The 19,497-nt window shown below is 39.1% G+C and overlaps 4 protein-coding genes and 1 non-coding gene across 5 annotated transcripts; 3 read left to right on the forward strand and 2 right to left on the reverse strand.

Annotated features, from left to right (window-relative positions):
• Positions 1-11: 11 nt before the first annotated feature.
• Positions 12-1,401, reverse strand: LOC149020090 (GDSL esterase/lipase At3g48460-like). The gene is made up of 2 exons (XM_089148132.1): positions 599-1,401; positions 12-521 (listed from the first exon to the last, which is right to left on the reverse strand). Exons 1-2 carry the CDS (start codon positions 1,265-1,267, stop codon positions 12-14), a joined length of 1,179 nt encoding a protein of 392 aa, XP_089004258.1. The 5' UTR covers positions 1,268-1,401.
• A 323-nt stretch (positions 1,402-1,724) lies between these two features.
• ASHR2 (ASH1-related protein 2) lies at positions 1,725-5,248 on the forward strand. The gene is made up of 2 exons (XM_089148135.1): positions 1,725-3,235; positions 4,352-5,248. Exon 1 carries the CDS (start codon positions 2,043-2,045, stop codon positions 3,201-3,203), a length of 1,161 nt encoding a protein of 386 aa, XP_089004261.1. The 5' UTR covers positions 1,725-2,042; the 3' UTR covers positions 3,204-3,235; positions 4,352-5,248.
• Positions 5,249-6,246: 998 nt separating this feature from the next.
• LOC149020092 (U5 spliceosomal RNA) lies at positions 6,247-6,364 on the forward strand. The gene has a single exon (XR_016172544.1). It is a non-coding gene; the product is annotated as a U5 spliceosomal RNA (small nuclear RNA).
• Positions 6,365-6,920: 556 nt separating this feature from the next.
• LOC149020093 (PQ-loop repeat family protein / transmembrane family protein) lies at positions 6,921-13,965 on the reverse strand. Its single transcript, XM_089148137.1, has 8 exons — positions 13,433-13,965; positions 13,174-13,306; positions 12,416-12,505; positions 12,186-12,310; positions 11,502-11,544; positions 8,788-8,905; positions 8,607-8,656; positions 6,921-7,994 (listed from the first exon to the last, which is right to left on the reverse strand). The coding sequence occupies exons 1-8, from the start codon at positions 13,546-13,548 to the stop codon at positions 7,848-7,850; spliced, it is 822 nt and encodes a 273-aa protein (XP_089004263.1). The 5' UTR covers positions 13,549-13,965; the 3' UTR covers positions 6,921-7,847.
• A 2,491-nt stretch (positions 13,966-16,456) lies between these two features.
• Positions 16,457-19,178, forward strand: LOC149020094 (CAAX amino terminal protease family protein). Its single transcript, XM_089146869.1, has 8 exons — positions 16,457-16,614; positions 16,724-16,758; positions 16,856-17,170; positions 17,411-17,471; positions 17,933-18,057; positions 18,306-18,368; positions 18,463-18,587; positions 18,803-19,178. Exons 1-8 carry the CDS (start codon positions 16,533-16,535, stop codon positions 18,942-18,944), a joined length of 948 nt encoding a protein of 315 aa, XP_089002995.1. The 5' UTR covers positions 16,457-16,532; the 3' UTR covers positions 18,945-19,178.
• The last annotated feature ends 319 nt before the right edge of the window (positions 19,179-19,497 follow it).

Below are 19,497 nucleotides of genomic sequence, written 5' to 3' on the forward strand. Positions count from 1 at the left end.
CCAATTACAATTCAGCTCCCAAGGCTTTTGTTACTCTGCAAGTCAGAGAATGATGGATGACAAAACCCACCATGGAGGAACAAGTCAGCAACCACCCTGTACATGGCTTCTGTGAGGTGCACTCCATCCCAGTTGATGAACTGATCAGGCTTTGAACAAGCTTTTGAGGCAGATGGTGACCCACATGTGGCAAGTAAGTTGAAGTTGTAAGGTCCACCACCAGAGCCACAGCAAGCTTTGAAGGGTTCCTGGAACCCATACTTGCGAGTGTTCTTCATAACCTCGCGATAAGCTCCGTAATAATCTGCGTAAGCAATGGTTGCCTGAGGATACTGCTTCCTGAGATCCTGAAGCTTGGATTTAAGCCTTGAATTGTGCATTTGGGCGATTACATTTATGCTCTCCACACAACCGGTGTCGTCTCTGTCATTGAAGAGAGCTAATGTCTTGGGTAAAGACAGACATCCTGTTGATGGCAGACCTTGAACTACCATGTATTTAGCCCCCTTCTTCAGCAGCTCCTGCCAACCATTAGAAATCAAATGTACAACTCCATGAGAATCTGAAACTAGTTGCAGATAGGTGAAGCTTAAGTTACCTGTAAAAAGCTGGTGACACTGTCAATGGCAAGCCGTTGGACTGTGCTGGTTGGAACAGAGGATCCAATACGGTATGCGTAATCGTTTACTCCAATCTCTCCAACCCAAAATAGCGTATCGTCAAAACCCGCTCTGCAATCACCTTCTACAGAAACATTACCTCCTCCACAACCCTCATCCTCCAAGAACTTTTCGAACCAAACTAACTCTGTGTGTAGTGACTCTAAGGTGTTATCCCTAGAGAGTCGATTCCTCACAAAGAAATCATGATTTATTGCTGTTGATCCAGCCACAGCAAAGTTGACACCGTGAGATGTGTTTGCAGTTGTATCTCGGTTGCGGTAAGGAGGTAAGTATGGTAAGGAGAGAGTTTCAGCAACAAAGTCAATCACTAAACGCCCATCAGAGTAACGGTTGGTGGGTTTCTTGAAGTAAGTGGTTCCATAAGGAAGGTTTGATACATATTTAAACAAGGTTGGGCCTGTGAATGAGTTGGTATTTCCAGTGTCTGTGTAAGAGTCACCAAAGGCATAGATTCTGGTGAAGGTCGGAGTGGTACCAGTCTTAGAAGTTGCAGAGTGTGAATTTAAAGAGAATGATACAAGGAAGATGATGAGGATGAGGGTGCTGAGGGAAACCTGAGAAGGAAACCATGCAGAAGACTCCATTGTTCAATGCTAGAGCCTTTTTCATTCTTCCTTTGTAATATCCACGAGACTTACTAACCTATATATCTACAAATCCACCATTGGTAGTCTTTGGCCAACTGATTTAATGACTTGGGCGGTGAGAATTGAGAATTGGGGGTGGAAAGGAAGTAAAAGAGGTGCAGACCCAACTAGAACTCGCATTTCAACCGTGAATCTCTGCAATCACAAGAAAACAAGTGTGGGTTTGGTCCCCATGATTTGTGAGTCTCTGCAATCACAAGAACACAAGTCTCTGCAATTAACTTTCAATCGAAATTTGTCACCTGAATTGATTATATTTGAGGATTTTTTTTCAGTTAATTAGCTCGGGTGAATCGTGTCAAATCGTTTCCCATGAAACTCAGGGGCTTGAAATATGTATAGTTCAGTGACTTCAGGTGTAGGTTCGAATCAGCAACTTATAGACATCAACAAATTGATAGACCATGAGAAATCGAACCAGATACAGATTGATGGCCATGCCTGCAATGTTATACTTTTTGTTAGAAAAATGATTATTTTCCATGAATGCCCTATTAGGTTATATACTTTTGAAGCTATAGTCTAGATTCCAATCTCATACCTATGATTGGACTCCGCTGCAAACCGGTTAGCAAATTTCGGCAGTGGAAAATCCACCGTTATTGCCTTATTGGTATTCACTGTTTCCTCTGATGCCCTACGCCCTACGCTTGAAGGAAGAGATTCTAATCCCCTCATTTCGCTACAGCTACCCATCGGAGAAGAGTAGAACATGTCTAAGACAAAATCGAATCAGCTTATCAAAGTGAAGGAGATCGAAGGGAGAGGGAGAGCTGTGATTGCTTGCCAATCGATTAAACCTGGTCAAGTACTTCTCAGAGATTCTCCAATCCTTGTTTATTCTGCTCTTCCTCTTCAAAATGGGGTTCGCTCCAATTTCTGCTCCAACTGCTTCAGAAAGCTAGAAATTTCGATCCCCTCGTCGCTATCCATTACCTGCAATTCATGTTCAATCAACACCCTCTTCTGCAGCCCTAGCTGTCGATCCACCGCCCTTGCCTCTTCTCACTCTCCTTGGGTCTGCCAAGCCCTGAACTTCATCCGTAACTCTCACTCTCTCAGTTCAGACCTTCAAACCCAAGCCCAGTTTCTTGTTTCCGCTTACAACCTCGCTGCTACTTCCCCTTCCGATTTCCAGCTCTTACTATCCCTTCAAGGTGAATCGCCTAAAACCCAGACTCCTGAAACCCTTTTTCTCCACTCTCTGATAGCGTCTCTTGTACCTCCTCAGAGTTTCGCTGGGTTTTCTCCGGAGCTTACTGCCGCTCTGCTCGCAAAGGACAAGCAAAACGCCTTTGGTTTAATGCAACCATTTGAGAATGACAAGGAGAGAACAGTGAGAGCTTATGCTATCTACCATAAAGCATCTTTCTTCAACCATGATTGTCTTCCAAATGCTTGTAGGTTTGATTACGTAGACAGTGCTGGGGATCGGAACACGGACATTGTAGTGAGAGCTATTCATGATATTCCGGAAGGGCAAGAGATTTGTTTGAGTTATTTCCCAGTGAATTGGAACTACGCAGACAGGCAGAGGAGGCTTTTGGAAGATTATGGGTTCATCTGTCAATGTGACCGTTGTAAGGTGGAGGTGAATTGGAAAGAGGGAGATGGAGAGGGCATGGAAGAAGACGATGAGGACGACGAGGAAATGGTGGGTTCTGAAGAAGACGAGATTGCTGTTGAAGAAGATGGTGATTTCCCTCACGCTTATTTCTTCATTCGATACTTATGTGATACCGAGAACTGTGGTGGCACATTGGCTCCGTTAGAGGGTCAACCTGATGTTATGGAGTGCAATGCTTGTGGGCGTTTGAGATCTCAGGAAGAGATTGATGGAGAAAGCTCCGGAGATGGTGTTATGGTGGACTAGTGAAGTTTATACTGCCATTGCCAGAATTGCAGGTCTTGAGTTGTTCCTTTTCTTGGTTTACCTTACTTTGATGCTTCAATTATCAGAGGTGCATTACATTTTTAATGATGGACTTCTTTACATGATTTTTTATACCTCTAATTTCAAGGACATTCGAGGTGTTAATGCCATGCATTGTGATAGCTGTTTGATCAAAAGTGCAGTTTGAAAATCATTTGAACCTAAGGCCATCAAATGTAAATGGATAGCTTCTCTTCCCAACCCAAAAAAATGGTTCTCCTATTAAGGTTACCTGCTTGGAAACGATTCACTAGGTATCTTTAGACTAGGTGAATGAGTGTGAGGCTGTGAATCCAAAATATGGCATTACTGAAACATGTTTTTATATGTAGCTATCCAGGTATTTTATGCATATGAATATGATATGCAATTGTAATCTCATAACATACATATAATCATGGTCTGTCTAGTAAGCTTCTCTTAGCTAATGATGCTTCCCTTAACTGATTTTAATAGTACCAGCTACTTGATACTTAATGGAAGTTCTGATCTGTGTTATAGAAAGGACATAGATTGTTGGCTCTCCAGTCTAATGGTGGACCTAGTAGAAACGAAAATGGATACATCTACTAGCTACTTTGAGTTTATGTTTTGCCCTTCAGGCTGTGGTTGTCAAGTAAGTTTCACTCAGAAGTTCAAAATTTTGGATGAAATACATGCTGCAAGCACTTGTCACCCACAAAAAATCTATACAAACAGTAAACCAGTTAGCAAATTGATAAGCATTCTCAGTATAGAAGTCAAAAACTTAATTTGTGTTCGGAAATATGACGAAGGAGTTGAGGTACTTACACTTCTCAACTACTGAATGCTATTTTCGTTGGAGAATTAGTTTTTGAGCCAAATTACCTAGATTTGTAGGCATTTTATTTTTATGAGAAGTGGAAACATATATAATACTATGTGGGCACTTGCTAATAAAATTCTCCCCGGAACTTCTGTTGGTTATCATTGGTGGATTGTGTGTGCTTATATTCCTCCTATTGACTTTGCAGTAGCTTGGCAATTCCATTTGCATGTTTTCACTGGTAATGCTGCTTTGTTCTTTGCAACAAAATGCTGACCTTTCTCACTAGTTCTGGGTGCAGATTTAGGGAGGATTTACTGTCTAAAGCATGAAGAGACAGGAAGCAGCTTGAGCTCTAAGATCGGGTCTTATTTATGCTAGTGGAACAGTCTTTCTTTTTGGCCTTCTGTTCTCTTATTAGGAGACTGGGTGGAGGATGACAGGGTCAGAATAACTTAAATTTGTAGACTCAAAACACAAAGTGATAACCTGCAACAGTGACAGTAAAGAAACGTTCACCTCTTCAAGTTTTGTAGACAATGCGTGTATGCTGCTTCCATGCTGCCAAGTTTCAACCAACCCCCCATCCCCTGGGGAAAAAGAAAGTTGTTGCAGCAGATTTTGTCTCTGTTTTGAATTTCATTCATACATACTGATTTTAATTTCATATCCTTATCCGGTCTACATTTGAGGTGAGGCTTTGTCGTTGTTATAACCTTAAACATCTTGGGATTGCGCGTTCAGAATGGCTTTGGCCATGGGGGCAGAAGGGTTTTCATAACAGTGTCTGTTTGAGAAGACCATGAACTGAATTTTGACAGTAAAACATTGCCACTGTCAATCCCCACCATTCTTCTTCTGTGTTGGTTCTTGCAAGTCCTAGCAAGGAATTTGTAATTTCAACTGTAAAGAAGCTTATTTCTCTTGACCTTTGCATAATGCACAACCAGAAAATGTCTGATTCTGTTTGACCCTAAAAATGGAGCTCAAATCTGATAGAATGGGAAATAATTGCAATAACGATACCCATAACTCTACTGAAGCCTGAAGGTACATGTTTTATTAAAAGTGGAACCATTGCAATGAGGTACAGGCTTACTTCACGCAATTGAAAATTGATTATTTAGAGGTCGAGGCTGACTGCCAAGTGCCGACAGCTTGTGAAATGATTCAAGGCCCCTCTCTCCCAATCCCTGTGGACATTCTTTCCTATTGTATAAAACACCAGAAATTTAGCATCAAAGTTCTTGTGCTTTAAGCTCATGTTTGTATACAATGTTGCTGACCTTCTAGTCCGGAATGCCTTATCACTTTTGCGATGGCCGTGTGCCTCTTAAGACACTCCCCCCACAGCGGCCAAAAAAAAAAAAAAAAAAAAAGAAAGAAGAAGAAGAAGGAAAGAATGGAACCCTTGCAATTCAAATAACCATTTTCATTTAAAAAGAAGTGGAACTCCTCAGGAAGAACAGCAGTGACACAAACCTAACCTTTTTGTTTCTCCATCTAACTTGATCTCCAATCTTAATTTGAAAGATGCATCTTCCTCTTCTTCATGATGTAGTACTTTTTCTGCCCTTGTGGCATGAAAGTTCTCCACTTCAGTGGTGTGTACGTTTGCCCTGTGGGTTGTTTGGGTTTCCTTTTAAAGCTTCGATGGATCTTTTATTCCATGATGGTATTTTCTTCCCTTTCTTGGGTAAAAGCTGAAGCCTGAAGGTACAATGGTTGATAAACCCATTAGGCACATAAAAGTCACGAATCCATCGTTGTCGCCTGAAGAAACCTGTATACCTGTATTTTTACTATCCTATGATATCGAAGAATTCATACATCTCTTACGCCGTGCCGCCGTGGGTTCTCTCCTGCACGCCCTGAAGTCCTAAAAGGGACAATATTCACTGTTCGCTCCCGAAGTCAGGCAATTCATCATATTCATAGTATCAAAAAGTTCCAGATCCACTTTGATTAATATTTCACCATCGAAAATTCCAAGCTAGTCTAATGCTGCAGAAACGAGTCTAGAATGTCCTCTGCCAAGTGTAGGATAAATTCTGATTTAAGTAAAGATGAGGCCAAAGACATAATAGGCAGGAAGGAGAATACGAGACAACTATAATCCCACATCGGAAAAGAGAAACATCCCAACCCACAAAGACGAGTATTTAATAACCACACATTCCTACTCAAAACTCACGCAGCCGCGCGGTGAGCACAGAGCGAACTATTCTTTCGCCTTTTACTAAAGAATACCGTGTGCTCGCCGCAAATAGCGGCATACGCCAATTTTTGGAGGGTTCGCTAAAATAGCGGACCCTACAATGTCTAACGTTTAAATTTTTCTGAATGTCTAATTATTACACTGGTGCATGTGTTTTTCAACTTTTGATCTACACAAAACAGATCATTCAAATGGCTAGCCTGCTGCAGCTGTCGATTTCTGGCTTCTTCCAAACTGTCTCGCAATCGCCAGCAACTTTTACCTCCGCTGGTTCGTGTTCTTTGCACGAGTGATTTTCTTTCTTTAGCCAAATGGAAGCATCAAAACCCTGGCTGTAAGGCATTAGTTCGGGCATTATAGGTTTTTGTTCGTAAGAACAAACACGAATCCGTGCTTTGTGAGCAAACATAGATGTAGAGAAATTTTATTTTTTCTTTTCTTTATCACGAGTTCACTTAATTAATTTTAGAATAAAATTTCTTTTTCTATTTTAATTAATAACGAAATTTATAGTAGGTGCAAATTCTGACTTACCATATAATCTGTTATAAAAATAAGCAAATTTCTTGGCCATTATGAATAGCAATTGTATGGCCGATCAGTGAAAATGTGTTTTTATCGTTATTACATCTCCCAAAATGCCGGCACAAACCCAACAAGCCTTGCAACCAGTCTGCAAAAAAAGGCAACATGTGATCCCAAACTGAACTCCCACGATCACCAGTTGTTGAAGAAGAATCCCAATGCGATAGATTCTGAAAACATTCCTCCAGCTGTGTGGGGTTCTTGACCCAACAAGCCTTGCAACCCTTGAAATGGGATAGAAGACATAGCATTAATATACTCTAGGGCGAATCTCATCTCGGAATTGTCATACTCCTTCCCTTTAGTCTCGGTGGGCATTTATCCACTTCCTTATTCATGTATCAGCCTCATCCAGGTTTGTCTAGTGACAAAACAAAGTATTGAGAGGGACACAGGGACCCAACTGTTGCAGGTCCTGAGCTCAGTGCTATTGGGTGCCCGCCTGATACTTGGTGCTGACAGTAGCCACATCCGACAGAGATGTTCAACTTCATCCATGGGATGATGGGAAGGTACGTACACAACTTTACAAGAAAGGGAAAAAATCCAATGAGAGACAATCCTTGTGATATATGTAATAAGTCCCCACCCCTAGGATAAAGCTTACCAATTCCAAAAAAGTACATGCATCGACCTTCCTTAAGCCAGGGCTAAATTACATTTCCAGCTTCTATGGTCTCGCCCTCTGTCTCCTGTAATGATCCAAGTATTAGACTTTATGAGACCCTACTCCTTAAAAACTTGTTAAAATCAAAACTTTCTTTTCCCCTGTCATTGGTTTCTAATAGGTCCTCTTCATTAATAAAGGAAGACCTGTTAGGAGGAGAGCACTGCAGTTCCTTAGTCCAACACAAATAAATGAAGAATATCTTCATGTGTTGAATTATGATACAAGGGTTTGATTAAAGACGTTTTGGCTGTTCTACTGTGTTACACATGAACCAATTTTAGTTGTATATTGAGACCATTTAAGTTTTAACAACAATAATGCTTTTCATGTATGCTCTTCTGGTGAGGGATCAGAAGACTTCAGAAGTGACGTTGTGCTCTCGAAATCAACCTTTGAAGAAGCAACGCCATTCTTAGACCGATATAGCACATAATGTTGGATAATAAAGAGGAGGTCAAAGAAGACGGACACCTGGAAAAGAGAAGAAATTCAGTTTTAGGCCTTTTAATCTCAGTCAGAAAGTAAACCACAACGTACTACAGGCATTACAAGTTGAACCAAAATTATCATCAAGAAAAGAAAATTTTGAGAGCACATCCTATTGGACCAAATAAAGGCTTTTAATGTTGCACACTGTACCGTGCAGAAAAAAAAACCCCAGTAAAGATTGAAATATCTTGAAATAAAGTCAAATTAATCTAGAGTTCAATTCATAGTAAAGCAGCACAATAGCCTATCAGTTCATGGTAAAAAAAAAAAGTGTTCCATCATGCCTTCCAACTGCTATATCAAACTCTCTTTGTTCCATCATTTATTTTATTTTATGAAGATGCAACGATACTAGGAATCAGATGTCAATGAACATATCAACGATATCTCCACTGATGCAAAATGTTGCAGTAAAATTCGGATATCAACTTTTCTCTGCATAGATATGAGTTTCCGTTATACCTCATTTTATGGTAGCTCTTAATATGCAGAAAGGTTAGGACCAAAGTAATGAACATAATTGCATGTATAGGTAGGAATTAAATTTTATAAGAGGATAAGTTGTATTGGGAAAAGTTAAAACACATTCCATACCAATGAAAGCAGTGTCTTCCCTATATTCCCATAGAAGTTCACCCAAGAACCTGCAAGAAATGTGACTTAGATACATCGCCATATAACTAATTTTTCTTTTCACTCCCACAAATAGGGAAATGCTGAAACCTGAGCATAAATTCTACAGTTAAATCTGCTTGCAACAGAACATGTATCTCACCCTGGTCTATAGACTGCATAACCATCTGCATATAGTTCATCACACCTCCAATCAAATCAAGCAAAATGTTGCCAATGCTCCAACCAACTGTGCTTTTGCGGGCAAAGTTCATATAGGCCTGAATTTCATAGCATACATTAATAAATAGTGAATGACTAGTCTTCTAAACTTAAGAGGCTAATCCTTTTTCAGAATTCTTTCATGAGTTGAACTTGAAAATTACATGAATAATTTCTCTATCTTATCATGGGTGAGAGAATTGGGATACTAGATCCTTGTGCGCACATTTACTAGGCTCTAAGGATTTGATGTGCAACATATTAAAATTGTGACTTGTGAGAACAGTGAGATAAGAGAGAATTTATTGCTTTGCTTGCTGAATGCTAAGAAGATGTTCCATCTGATACAAATACTAACTGATTTTCACGCAGTAGAAATTTGTTGCTTTGCTTAATGAGCAAAGAGAAGATGTTTCATCTGCTACAAAATAATAACTGATGTTCATGCAGTAGAAATTTCACTACCCATGAAAAGTAAAACACCCTATAGAAGTGAAATTCACATTCACACAACAGAATCCTTATTGAAAATCCCACACCAGTCATCTTCCTATAAAGTCGTTTGAGAAAGCATGGCATTTCACTTCTAGTTGGACAAGAAAATTTGGAGTTATCCACGGAATCATAACAGGAAAAATGGAAGGAAAGAAAAAGAAAAAACAGGAGAGACAGAGCAATCATATGAGGATGAAGTATATCCTTGTACTTGAATATGCATGACTTGGGGCATTTGATAATCAATTTGGATAATAAAAACATCTAAGCCTCTAATAAACATATCCATATCTCAACTCTCCACACTCCTCTCCCCCTGGGGAAAAATAATAAAGAAGAAGAAAGTTGGCAAAAGCCAATCTCTTCAGCTTTTAACTAACCCATGATAATTTATGGAAAATGATGCTGGTGTGCACCAGGGACCAACCACAGATCCTACTTCCTCAACAAATTTAGTTCATGGCTTCAGAATGAGCTAAGGTATCAATTGGGGACAGGAACTAGTAACCTGGAACTGGAACCCCTAGGAACCATTAAACCAAGAATAGAAGTAGGGATCTGTATCGGGTTGTTTGTAGCGTCTCAAGCTAGCATTCTCTTTCATGGACTTGAGTACTCTAGTTTCTCCCTCTCCCTCTTCTCTCTCTGCCATGAAATTGTTAGGTCAACAGCTTCTGGGTGGAGCCCTTCTGTTTGGTCCCTGGGTTCCAATTTCCAAAGAATCAGGCAGTCCTTTCTGTATTGGCTGCTGCTAAGGCATAATGCGGCTGCTATGTGAGTTAATCTTGCTACTCTTGCTGCAACAAACCCAGCTTCGGCAGCTGCAGTGAGTGTGGCTTCACCACCTCTTACAGTAGCAGTGCATTTAACAATGCCACAGGACCGATTGAAAATCAGAACTGTCCCACACATTAATAATCCACAATCGTTACCAGGTCTAGAAGCAATTAGCAAATTGGTAGGGCAATGCTGCCAAAAATTTGAACAGATTGGAAACACCCAAACAAAACCCATACATGGATCAGAAAACCCCAAACGTGGATCAGCTCTAATGACAACCTTTCTCCTACAAACTGGTCATATAGGATGTTGAGCATGATTTTAGCAATTTCTGCTGTGATGTAGGACATGCATGGATGTCTAGCAAGTGTGGTAGCTTTGCAATTGAAGGGAAATTCAAGATTCAACAGATGGTACAAGGAATGGTGGGATTCAAACGTTAGAGTCAAGTAATAAGAGAGGAGGACACACATTAATTGATCCAACGAAGTAGCAATAGACACAGAGAGTCAAGTAATAAGGGAGGAGGAAATGCATTAATTGATCCAAAGAAGTAGCAATAGACACAAAGAGAGTCAAGTAATAAGAGGGGAGGAAACACATTAATTGATCCAAAGAAGTAGCAATAGACACAAAGAGATTTGTTCTCTAACAATAAGCGGATTGTTGAGTAAAATTTTCATGGATGAATATTGCAGATTGAGATCCAAGCTTCAAGCAATATAATGACTCCTATAAAGGAACCTATCATTCACCTAAAGTGACACATTCTCTTTCTTCATTTTACACATAAAAGAGGGATTCCTCGTCTCACAGCAGGGGTAAGCTGGATGCTCTATCCATCCTCAAGTGGTATTACCAGCCAAAATCCACAATTTCTGGTCCTCAATTACTTCTTATTTCATCATGTGAGCTTTTTCTGAGTCTTTTCTATCATTGAACAGTAAAACCAAGGAAACAAACTTAGCAAAGGAGAAAATAATTGTGTGAGCCCGAGCTAAAACATAAATTAGAATACATGAACCATGACTGCTCATCAACTGGAGAAGTAGTTGCTGAGTTGACAGGGGAGTCCATAATGAGGGACTCATATGTCAAATTAGATTCTCGGTTATGAGCCTATTCATTTCCATCCAACTATTAGCCAATAAAATAGCCCATTAGGGGTCCACAATCACCCAACTTCAGGCCCATGAAGATTATAGAAATGCTGGTTTACATAATCTTCCCAGCCAGCATCACAGATGTATGTAATACAAAAGTTGAAGAACTCAAAGAAGACAGAAAGCAGAGTGTGAAGGAAAGATACAAAAAGAAAAAAATAAAATTTGAACACGTCAGGAAGTTCCTAAGTATGCAGAAGATATCATTAACTCTTACCTGGGGAATGTATTTGATGGTTGTCATGATGACTTGTATTGTGCTGCAACCAAAGTGCATTGTCAAAAGATTAAACTCAGTTATGAATAAGCCAATTGAAAAAAATTCCCTAAGCAAGTCACAAATAAATTGAACATAAAAAAGAAACCCATAGTAATAGAAATCTATTTTACCCAACACTCAAACTTGATATTATAAATTGTAATTTTTCAGCAAGATTTTAGGAAGTTCTTTATCAATTTATTGATAGCAACCATAGGATCACTTCAAAAGCAGCTACATAGTTATGTTCACATGGAAGGTAAGGAAGAAATGCATCCATATTCCAACTTCCATAAAAAAATGAAGTTCGACCATATCCATGTTCTGTCAAAGGGAAAACAGAGAGAGGGAAACAAGTCCCAAGTAAAAGAAACAACTCAAATCAGTTTAATTTGATAAAGCCGAAAAGGTAAGCAAAAACAAGCTGCACCAATTTTGTAAACATAAGTGAAATGAAAACAATTTCTCTTGTTTTTTGTTCTTTTCCTGTCATACCCTTTAATCAAAGTAGGATAAGCTCAGTAGTAAAAGTAGTTTGAACAAGCTAGAGATCTTCAATGATATCTCATAGAACTTGCACATTTGTAATTTTACCAAATTGATCAACGAAGATTTAATCAAATGATGTTTGAGAGAACTCACCTAAAGACAGATATTAGCCAAAGCCATGATTGGTGTGGCCATGCAACAAACACACAGACTGCAGCAGAAATCCAGACAGCAGATGTGATTATGATACAAGTCTTTGACACCTTTTGAAGTCCACGCTGTAAATAAACCATCAAGTTAACTTGGTATTTCATGCTTTCCTTTGTGGGGGGGGGGGGTGCTGCGGGGACAGATTTTCTTATTCAAAGAACAAAATCATTTACATCATAGATGAAAACTTGAAACAAAGTAACTGCTGTCAGCAGAACAGCATGAGCTGAAAAAGCGACATCATTTGCAGCGACAGGAATCATCTGTGAACAAGAAATAAACCAATAAGAAATTACTGAACAAACATACACACATACTAAAAACCCTAGACACAGACACACAAATCAACCACCATCTTATACATTCAAAAAAGCAAAATCTTGAGCAAATCAAAACCAACACTTGTACCAGCAAGTCTTCTCAAGGGTGAAGCATCAGAAAAGGAGTCTTTAACTTTTAGATGGTAAGTTTTGAAAGAAAAAAAAAAAAGGAAGAACAAGAAGTTGGGAATGTTTTGCCAAGTTGGCACCATCAATATCTAAATGCCACCTTAAAGGCCTATACAAAGTTTCATATTATTTAAGAGAAACTTATGATTTGATTATAATTGCATATCAAATCAAACATAATCAAAAGTATAAATTATCTGGAATCAATCTCTAACCCAAAATAAGGGCTTCATCTTGACGCTCAAGAGAAGACATAAATTACTCTTTTATCTAATAGGTGATTGAGGATGATATCCCGCAGGTATTTCCAACATACTGTTTCACTGGTCATGTCCAGCATATGATACTGTTTCAGGCCTTTTCTTTTTTCTTTTTCTTTTTTTTTCTTTTTTTTTTGGGGGGGTTGCAAGTTCAAATTAGGAAGACAGTATCACAAAATTCAGCAAGAAACGTATAAGCCCATTTGAAACGTAAAAACTTACCTCTTTGAAACCATATTTCTCGTGGTATTGCCTCTGGATAACAGGGCTAAAGAAAAGCGATGCATTGTAGATGAGATAAGACGAGTGTTTGGTGAAATTGAGGACCAAGAAGTCGAAATTTAACCCCACAACACTTGAGAAACAAAATTCAAACAAGACCCAGAACGAAATCGTGTTAGGAAAACATATTGGGATAAGTAAAAAGAGAGAAACGAAGAAACATAGACCAGAACCAAAGCAATAACAGGGACAAAAGTACCTTTTTCTTCTGAAATTCAGGATAACCTGAGGATAGAAGCTAAAAGACCACGAGAAGAACGCAACCCAACCGACAACGTTGTAAGCTATTTCGAGAGGAAGAGAGTTCCACGCCATTTATTCTCCCCCTCGGTTGGGAAATTCAGATCAAAGCAAGATGTTCATGCTCCCAGAGAAGCTACTTTATTATCTATCCAAGCAAGACGATCAATGCTTCTCTCTATTGACCTTTTTTTTCTTCTTTTCAATAACTGGTAATTTGTCGTAATATCCTCGCATTTTTATCTATTCTCAAGATTCTCCTCCTACTGATGTGGAGTAGAAACGAAACGAGAACAAGCTAGGATTGAAAAACGGAAGAAAATATAAATTACTATATTAGGGATCTGTCTTGTAAATTTGACTAAATGCTTCTTTTCTGATTTCTAGTTCTTGTTCCGCCGGCACGGATAACTGTCAAACGCAATGAATCTGGATGGAAACGAAGACAACATTCATACTCTCCATTGTGACGAAGGCCATGACCAAAGCGTTATGGGTTTGACAGGTACACTGAACCGTTTGAAATTCTTCTGCAATAATTCTCCTGCTATTTGCCCTCGATATATTATATATAATGAAAAGTTAAGTTCTTAACCATTCTACTAGCCCTCCATTAGCCGCCTGTGAATATATGACAAGCTAAAATTGGCAAAAATCTTCTAGAGATGAATGGGGGATTAGAATTGCACTATTTTTGCTAGTCTTTACCAAACATTTAGGAAAAAATCCACTTTGAGAATTATAAGGTTGACCAAAATTGGACATCTCCCATGAATGTAGGGTGAAGAGACGTGAGGGTAGAGTTTGATCCTTTGTGCCTACAGGGATAAAGAATTGTACTTTTCTCACATCCTTCCATCATCCATTTAGGATGACAGACTAACCTCTAAAATTGACAAAGTGGGTCTTCTACCTTACCCTATAAAAGATCTCAACTCCAACTAAGGAGTGTCTCTTTCTTCTTTTCTTTTTTCAATGGATATCTTATGGCATTGCAACTTTAGATGACGGGAAAGAGACGACAAAGTAAGGGCTTCTTTCACGGCATATATCATTTTTCGAGACTAAAACCATACTGTCTGTATCATATTATATGATACCAAATAATATATTACTATAATAGTATGACATACTTATACAATTTGGTGTATTATACTGTCATTGTATGGACAAATGATATAAATAAACCATACCATACTAATATCATAGTGAATACTATAAGCCTTTTATAATTGAATAAATAATGTTATCTAATGGTATCACATACATGTATAAACTAGACATTTGGTGCAATGATGGGATAAGATGATCAGTTAAATGCCAACACTGCTACAACATTGATCGGCCCCAAAACTTCCTTGGTCTTATTGCTTCTACAGAAGAAACTATCAACATTGTGCCCAGAAGCACATCTAATATTAAAATAAGTGGAATGAGATGGTCTAAATATCACTAATAAATTCATAATATTTGCTTTATCGATCAACATAAAATCAATTAACCTCCATAATAATTACACATTGCCCGTTAGATTATCATCAATAAGCTTCTTTGAGAAGATCTGCTCATGGAGTTTCTAAATCATTCAATTCATTGTCAGTTATGTTACTTTTGGATGTAACTTTCTAATTCATAATTCATATGTGGTGGTGCTCGTTAAACTTTACGTCCTAAAGAAGTTTAATAAGAGTGCCTACCTACCAGAATGGAAATTGAACTCTTCCCCCCACCCCCCATTTGCAGTATAAGCGTTTTCAAGCGATAAAAAACCAAAAAAACTAGACAGAGAAATAGTATTTTGGTCTTCTACCATATGGTCATCAGAATACTCGAATTAATTAGTATAAAAACATAATTTAGTAACAGAAAATTAATCAAATGTTAATACCAATAAAGGATTGCATCCTATTCCAAGCTAGTCAGTTCTATAAATAGGACACTTCGGTGATGCAAGGATTGAATAGCCTAAAAGCAATTTGTTTTTGCTAAATGATCCAAACTGTATTTGTGTGCTTGTATTACCACCCCAATTTTGGCAGAGGATCAACTGTCTAAAAACTCCTTACAAGATCAAACAAGGTGACTGGAGGTTTTGCTTTATGAACATAAAAGGTTTGTTGGGGAACAGTTGTAGAAGCAACTGCAGAGAGAAATACAGGTGATGCTGTAAAGATGATAGCCAAATGGGTTAAGCTGCTTAGCCAACAGCAGGAAACCAAGGATGGTGGTGGTGTTGGGCTGTTAGGGATGCCTGGATACAACCCAAGCACCGAAGCTGCTTCCTCCACGAATGCACTAGTCGCCCCCTTTGCAGCCATGATGATGGTTGAAGGTATTGGACCAGTTGTTGCAGTCCCAATTCAAACAATTCTGAACCCAATGGCTCAGCCATGGTATCCGGTGCTGAATCCTATGGCCAGTGCATGGTCTCCTTGGCTGCCACAAGTTACTAGAAGACAAAAACGTTTGTTCTTGACTTTCTCAAATGGTCATCCTTTGACAGAAGTGGAAATCGTCAGCTTCTTCAGAGATAAATATGGGGATTGTGTTGAAGATGTATTTGTGCATCACCCAGAAGAGGGATTTCCTCTGTTTGGGAATGTGGTGTTAAAAACAGAGTCCATGGTAGATTTGGTGATGAATGGTCAAGAAAAAGTTAAGTTCACAGTTTCAGGGAAACCCCTCTGGTGCAGGAAGTTCAAGCCCAAGAAAGATCGTTTTGGTGGGGGAGGAACCATTAATAAAGAGAAACTTGCTTAGTTTAAACAAAAGATTGATGTATTACGCTTCAAAGATACCAAATTTTAATTACAAACACCCCAAGAATAGTTTCAGTTTTTTTTAAAAAAAAAAAAAAAAAATCCTTTATGCAATTCTGGGTTTGAAATATTGGATCAGAGTCGGCCGATTCTGTATCTGGGTCTGATTGAAATCGGCTTAAACCGATCCGATCCCTTCAGGTTGCACAATATCTTTTGATCTTTCTCAACTCGTATGACTGGAAACATTGCAGAGTCACCACCAGAAGTTTTGGAGTTCCAAAACGTTGTTCCTTGAACATGGTCGTTTCCGATTGTTGGTGGCGATCGACTGGAACAAGCTGTTTTACCCGCCTCTCCTGCGGTTGCGCCGCCTCCTCTGGTTTGTCCTCTTCGCTGTTCTTAATTTCAACTCTCTCGATAAAAGAAATCCAAAAAAATTATGCATTGCTTCTTACTTTGATCGTACAATGCTTATCACATATGAATAGGTTCGAAGCTTAAAGACCCTTTTCTCACATCGCCGGTTAGTCCACCCAGAGTAGTCTTCTGATTCTTTACACTTACCAAGGGAGCGAAAGAACCCACCTTCATTCTTATCTTCTTTGGGCTTCTTGTTTCAGGGTTTTGGAACTACTATTAAGGCTTCTGCTAATCGTACTTCTGTGAAGAGATTGAAAAGATATGGGAAAGGGAAGAATTACAAAATTCCTCCGGCTAATAAGGAACAAGATTCCCCTGGTGAATTTAGTGGACCGGTCGATAGCAGGGGATCTACTAATTTTGGGGTTGAATTTACCAACGACTATGGCGATAGCATGGGTTCTGAGCTTGCTTCTGAGGATAATCTTCCAGAAAGTCCTTCTAGACGCGCAGTACTTCAGGCCTGCACTGTCACTTCCGGTTTAATAGTCGCGCTAGGTTTTGGAATTCGGCAGGTAAGTTTGATTTTCGTTCCCACCTTCATGTTTTTCTTCATTCTGGACTCATTGAGCATTTACTGTAAATGTGGAGTTTCTGCTGCCAGATTCTGTGGACCTTTTTCGTTTTATTACGAAATATGACTCATTTTCGTAACACTCGACCTTTTTAGACCCTTTGTAGTTACCATTTATAATCTTCAACCCTTCTGCAACTTCTCTGTTATTTAACTTCTTCCCCCTGATTGTGATTTGCAGGCTTCTCATGTTGCTTTGATGGCAGGATTGCCGCTCCTTGACTGTTCTAAAGAAGTATCATGTATAATTTACTACTTTAATCCTTTTCTCCACCAGCTCATTCTATATTTAATTCTGCCCTCCCAAAGAAAATAGTATATTTCAAACTTAATCTCACTTAGAATTTGATGGGGGGTTGTAGCATCCTTATGGTTGCCTATTGTTGCAAATATATGAGGTGGTTGGAACAATCAATTGATGAACACCCTTTGCTGCAAGTGCCCTTTACTCTGCATCTCTGTCCATGTTGCAATTGGATTGAACTATGATGACGCTGCAGGGTTAACTTTTTTCCTTGAATAAAATCTTATTGACCCCTTAACTAAGGTAATCTGCTGAAGTGAGTCATGTATTATGGTCCTTATTCATGTATTGCCTCTTCTTGTATCAGCAACACTCAGTCTTTCAGTACTCGTATGTAAATTCATCCATAGGATCCATGGTTGTTCTATTAATGACATTCTTAATTTGGTTCACTTACAGTTGATTTTGAGTTTTGGCATCTTGAGTTGATTACTGGATTAGTGGCGTTGATATCTTCGTGCCGATACCTACTACTGAAGGCATGGCCAGATTTTGCCGAGTCCAGTGAAGCTGCTAATCAGCAAGTAGACTCCTTCAGCCAAACTTCTTGAATTTAGTAGTTTATTCTGATAATCCTAGTGGGAACTTTCTTTAGTTGAAACCTTGGTTGACTGAGATCAAGCATTAGGTGTCATAAAGTACAGTGTGAATTTAATGATCTAATATTATCCATGAGTGGAACACTAGTGAGATCTATTGCATATCACCCAGTAACTCTGTTGGTTCCATACTTTTGTTCCTATAAAATTGTTATGGATGATCTGAGTTGCAGGTACTCAGTTCGCTGCAACCTTTAGATTTCATAGTTGTGGCGTTTTTGCCTGGGATTAGTGAGGTATGTTCTATCGATATCTGATGTTAGTTGAGGTTGCTTTCATGTACAAGATCCCCTAATGTTATTTGATGTTGCCCCATACATTCATCGCTAGGAACTCCTTTTTCGTGGTGCCTTACTTCCCCTTTTTGGACTTGACTGGAAGAGTGCTCTAGGCGTTGCTGCCATTTTTGGAGTCCTGCATTTGGGTGCTGGTCGAAGATATTCATTTGCTGCATGGTAATCATCAGCTTCTTTATACATTACTGGTGTTTATAACTTATTGGTGATCCAGAGCCTAACTCTTAAGAGTCGCAGTATTCAGTAATTGACATCCTACAAGTCCACTGTTTGCTTAACCTTCTAAACATGAAGAGAGATTTTACTGTGGCAAATGTGACACAAGAGTTCCTGCTCAACTCTGGTCTTATTACAAATTTCTTTTTCCCTTTCAGGGCAACATTTGTTGGATTTGCATATGGTTATGCAACCATCTTATCTTCAAGCATTATCGTGCCAATGGCATCTCATTCATTGAACAATCTTATCGGCGGCATTTTGTGGAAGTACACAAGTTCATCAGAAGAGATGGACTGATTACAATCAACGTGATTATCAGAAAGTACAAATCTTTCTCCTGTAATTTGCCTACAAAGAGTGTATATTAGAGAATTTATTACCTCTCTACAAAAGCATACGGACCATTGTCTAAAAGGGCGAAAAATTGCTAGCTAAAACAATAATTTTTCTACCTATGGAAATTGAGTTCTCACACCAAGCCAATTGGAGCACTTGAAGGGACTGCCGCATGATTCAGATATAACGAAGCAAGCCAAGAAAATTGTGAGAGACACCAGCTATGTGGCCATCATTTTCCCTTATGAGGAAAAAAGAGTTAAAATATAATTAATTGAAAGCTTAATAACATCGGAGTCGTTGTAGTATAGTGGTAAGTATTCCCACCTGTCACGCGGGTGACCCGGGTTCGATCCCCGCAACGGCGTTATCAACTTCATTTTCATCATTTTTGTGATCTAGCCATATCGTTTTCCACCAGGGTTTCAATTAAACCTTCCAAGCTCAAATCTAAACGCCACCCCGTTTCAGGCCTCGGAACCTCCAGATGGGTTTTCAGTTTCAGGTACTCACA

This window comes from Hakea prostrata, chromosome 3 (assembly GCF_041222555.1).
Source record: "Hakea prostrata isolate BN-2017 chromosome 3, UWA_Hpros_2, whole genome shotgun sequence".
NCBI lineage: Eukaryota > Viridiplantae > Streptophyta > Magnoliopsida > Proteales > Proteaceae > Hakea > Hakea prostrata.

Excerpts from the sequence above, each read along its gene's own strand:
- ASHR2 (XM_089148135.1), top strand. The coding sequence starts at position 2,043 with ATGTCTAAGACAAAATCGAATCAGCTTATCAAAGTGAAGGAGATCGAA.
- LOC149020090 (XM_089148132.1), bottom strand. The coding sequence starts at position 1,267 with ATGGAGTCTTCTGCATGGTTTCCTTCTCAGGTTTCCCTCAGCACCCTC. Across the intron at positions 522-598 it reads GTGTCACCAGCTTTTTACAG|GAGCTGCTGAAGAAGGGGGC; the intron begins GTAACTTAAGCT and ends AATGGTTGGCAG.
- LOC149020093 (XM_089148137.1), bottom strand. The coding sequence starts at position 13,548 with ATGGCGTGGAACTCTCTTCCTCTCGAAATAGCTTACAACGTTGTCGGT. Across the intron at positions 13,307-13,432 it reads CTGAATTTCAGAAGAAAAAG|TGTTGTGGGGTTAAATTTCG; the intron begins GTACTTTTGTCC and ends TTGTTTCTCAAG. Across the intron at positions 11,545-12,185 it reads TGGCTAATATCTGTCTTTAG|CACAATACAAGTCATCATGA; the intron begins GTGAGTTCTCTC and ends CTTTGGTTGCAG.
- LOC149020094 (XM_089146869.1), top strand. The coding sequence starts at position 16,533 with ATGGTCGTTTCCGATTGTTGGTGGCGATCGACTGGAACAAGCTGTTTT. Across the intron at positions 16,615-16,723 it reads CGGTTGCGCCGCCTCCTCTG|GTTCGAAGCTTAAAGACCCT; the intron begins GTTTGTCCTCTT and ends ACATATGAATAG. Across the intron at positions 17,171-17,410 it reads TAGGTTTTGGAATTCGGCAG|GCTTCTCATGTTGCTTTGAT; the intron begins GTAAGTTTGATT and ends TGTGATTTGCAG.